We start from the raw sequence: 2,888 nt of genomic DNA on the forward strand, positions 1-2,888 counted from the left end.
TCTTTTCCAACCTTTATGATTCTATGACTGTGACAGTCCAGTGCTTACAGGGGAGTTTGGCCCTGCAGCAGGCACAATCCCACACCTCTGGGCTGGGATAGGAGGATCCCCTCTGGGCCAGGACCCAGAAGAACCATCTCGCCCCATGGAGCATCCCCTGGTCTATGTATGGGTGGGCCATGCAAGAAGAAAAGGCTATCTCGCCCCGTGGAGCATCCCCTGGTCTACGTATGGGTGGGCCATGCAAGAAGAAAAGGCAGAGAGAGGTAAGAGGAAACAGGCACCTTACCTGGATATCTCGAGTTGCTGAGAACATCTCCTTGATGCCATTGAACACCTGCTTTACGAGGTAGTGAGACGCTTCCCACAAGTATTCCTGCACAGACCAAAGGCAGAGCGAGGGGTCAGGCAAAGGGGCAGCAAAAGATGCAAAGCAAAGTGATGGGACCTACGGTAAGCTAAAAGAGCATCTCCCTGCTCTCTGGTGCCTCAAAATTGCCAAAATTGTGCTAAGTCTTGAGCTGTTGCAGATGGCTGCGGGTTGTGATGGAGTGAGGCCGATATCAGCATTTCAGACGGCTCCTTGTCCGAGGACAGGCTGATCTCTGTGTAACGTCCCTGGACGAAGAGGAGGCTCTCGCTGCCTCATCTGCCCCAGGAATGTAACACACAGCAGAAACTCACAGCACCAACCTGCCACGGCAATCACACACTCTCACAGTGGGGTCACAGAGCACAAAACAGATGCCAGGAGGAGCAAGCCTCCCAGAGCTCTGCTAGAGACAAGGGCCACTTCCAGAGGGAACAGCACAGCCACAAACCTTGTTTTGCGTCTGAAACACCAGCTGAGGCTGTCAGGCCACCAAGCTGGGCCCAGGAAGGATGAGGAGCAGCCCCACCTGAAGAATCCCTCCCCACCCACAAGTGCTGGCAGACAGCTCTCCTGCAGGCTGGAGAAGCCTGGCACAGGTATGGGGGGCTCAGTCCTGCACACCCCTCTGCTGGCTGAGATTTGGGGGGGTAAGGAGAGAACAAGGCAGGAAGGAAACCCACAGGAAAGGCAGTACAGGTACTTCTCCCAGCAGGGACTGAGAGCTGAGCAAAACACTGCTGGGGGAGGCCGGGGCAGGCATGCTACCTCAGGGAACTCATCTATCTCCTTGAGACGCTTCTCCATCTGCAGCCGCCCGCCGTAGCGTGTGACACCGTACACCACCGTCATCACCGTCTGCTTCACCACCTTGCGGCTGATGAAGCCTTGCAGCACCTGGGCGATCTTCACCCCCTGTTCAGCATCCTTCTTCCGAAACTCTTCCACCTGAGGAGGAGAGCACCACACGAGGTCAGCCCTATGGCAAGCCATGCCGGCCCAAGCCCCCTCCATGGCTGGGGGAGAGTCAGGGGCACCACGTGAGACCCTCCCAGCTGTGCGCTGCCTGGCCTGAACTCCCATAAGAAACCCTGCGGCCCATCTTCATCTGCCCTGGTTAACAGAGATCATCTGCTGACAGAATCAAGAGACATCTGCATCTCACAGATAACCATGCCCGCAGGGACCAGAGCCTTCCACTGCTGCCTCAGCAGAGCAGTGTCACTTGGCAGCTGGGTGGTGCCGGACATTACAAGGACATGGCACTAGGACTGTGGCTCAGGACTTGGGTTCTCCTGACTCTGCCACACCAATAATAACCCTGAGCAAACCATGCACCCTCCATGTGCTCCCCCCCACATCCTCTGGTGCAGCGCTGCCTAGATAAAACATGCTGAGACCTAGAAGGGAGAACCAGGGGTTCAATACCAGTTGATCGAGTCTGGTAGATCTCAGCCCACTTCCCAACAGGCTCGTTTCACATCATGTCTTGCCAAGAAAACTGAAGACTTAGCAGCAGTGCTATAGGCTGAATCTCTCCCCTTTCCCTCCTACCCAGCTCAAACAAAGAAAATCCCATAACCTGTGGGCCAGCCAGCTGTGGTCAAGAGATGAGGAACACTCTGCTCTCTTCCACCTTTCTAACCTACTTCTCCCAGACTTCATTCAGGAGAAGTGAGGACAGCAGAAATCCCAGTGGATTTCTCATAGCTACCTCTGTCAGGACAGATCTCCAGCCAGATCCCCACTGTGGATCCCATTCGGGGAGGGAGAGACTCTCTGCCTCTGACCAGCTCATGCTTTCCCAGCCCTCTGTACACTGGTCTTACCTCAACCTTTCTCCTTGGGAGCTGGAGTGACCCTGTGCAACACACTGCAAGGGGGGGGACACAGGTCCAAGAGGACACCTCTTCGTGCCCCCGCTGTGCCTCACCTGCTGGGCCACTGCACTGTAGACATCCTGGGGGACATTGCAGGGCATCAGATTGACGGAGATGGCACCAATAAGGTCCCGGCCAAGAGCTGCATAGTGCTGCAGACCATTGCAAGAGCCGTCCTGTGTGTGGAAAGAGAGCAGGGTGGAAACAAGGTGTTAGTGCGTGGATGGAGCCCTGCTCATTCGCCCCCACTCAAGAGCACAGACACACTTGGCTCAGGTGGTTATTGCCATTCTTCCCCTCCTCTCCTCGGACAGGTTTGCAGCTGATCTCCCAGCAGTGGCCAGGGCCACGCCAGTTTCCATTTTCCTTCTGGCCAGTTTTCCTGTCTGGGTCTCATCGCTAACTACTGCTGTCTATGAGGTTTAAAAAAAAAGAAAACCTCACATCACACTGCCCCCTCCATGAATTTTCAAAGACAGAGCTCTGTGGAAACACTGAAAAACAGAAAATTTGGAAAACAACAAGTCTGTCTGGGGTGCTAAAAGAAGCCTCAAGAGCCAGCAGTCAAAACAACCTCAGAAAACCCAGGAGTGGGATCAGAGGCAGGAAGAGGCAGGCGCAGGCACAGAAACCTCCGC

General features: G+C 55.0%; 1 protein-coding gene across 1 annotated transcript in view; it reads right to left on the bottom strand.

Annotated features, from left to right (window-relative positions):
- Nucleotides 1-289: 289 nt before the first annotated feature.
- POLRMT (polymerase (RNA) mitochondrial (DNA directed)) overlaps nucleotides 290-2,888 on the bottom strand; it is a gene marked incomplete at both ends in the record, with an annotated part of 13,320 nt that continues 10,721 nt past the window's right edge. The window contains 3 exons of the mRNA XM_009578382.1: nucleotides 290-376; nucleotides 1,139-1,318; nucleotides 2,304-2,426. Of these exons, the coding sequence (XP_009576677.1) occupies nucleotides 290-376; nucleotides 1,139-1,318; nucleotides 2,304-2,426 (390 nt within the window). The remainder of the gene's footprint in view (nucleotides 377-1,138; nucleotides 1,319-2,303; nucleotides 2,427-2,888) is intronic.

This window comes from Fulmarus glacialis, unplaced genomic scaffold (assembly GCF_000690835.1).
Source record: "Fulmarus glacialis isolate BGI_N327 unplaced genomic scaffold, ASM69083v1 scaffold21835, whole genome shotgun sequence".
NCBI classification, from domain to species: domain Eukaryota; kingdom Metazoa; phylum Chordata; class Aves; order Procellariiformes; family Procellariidae; genus Fulmarus; species Fulmarus glacialis.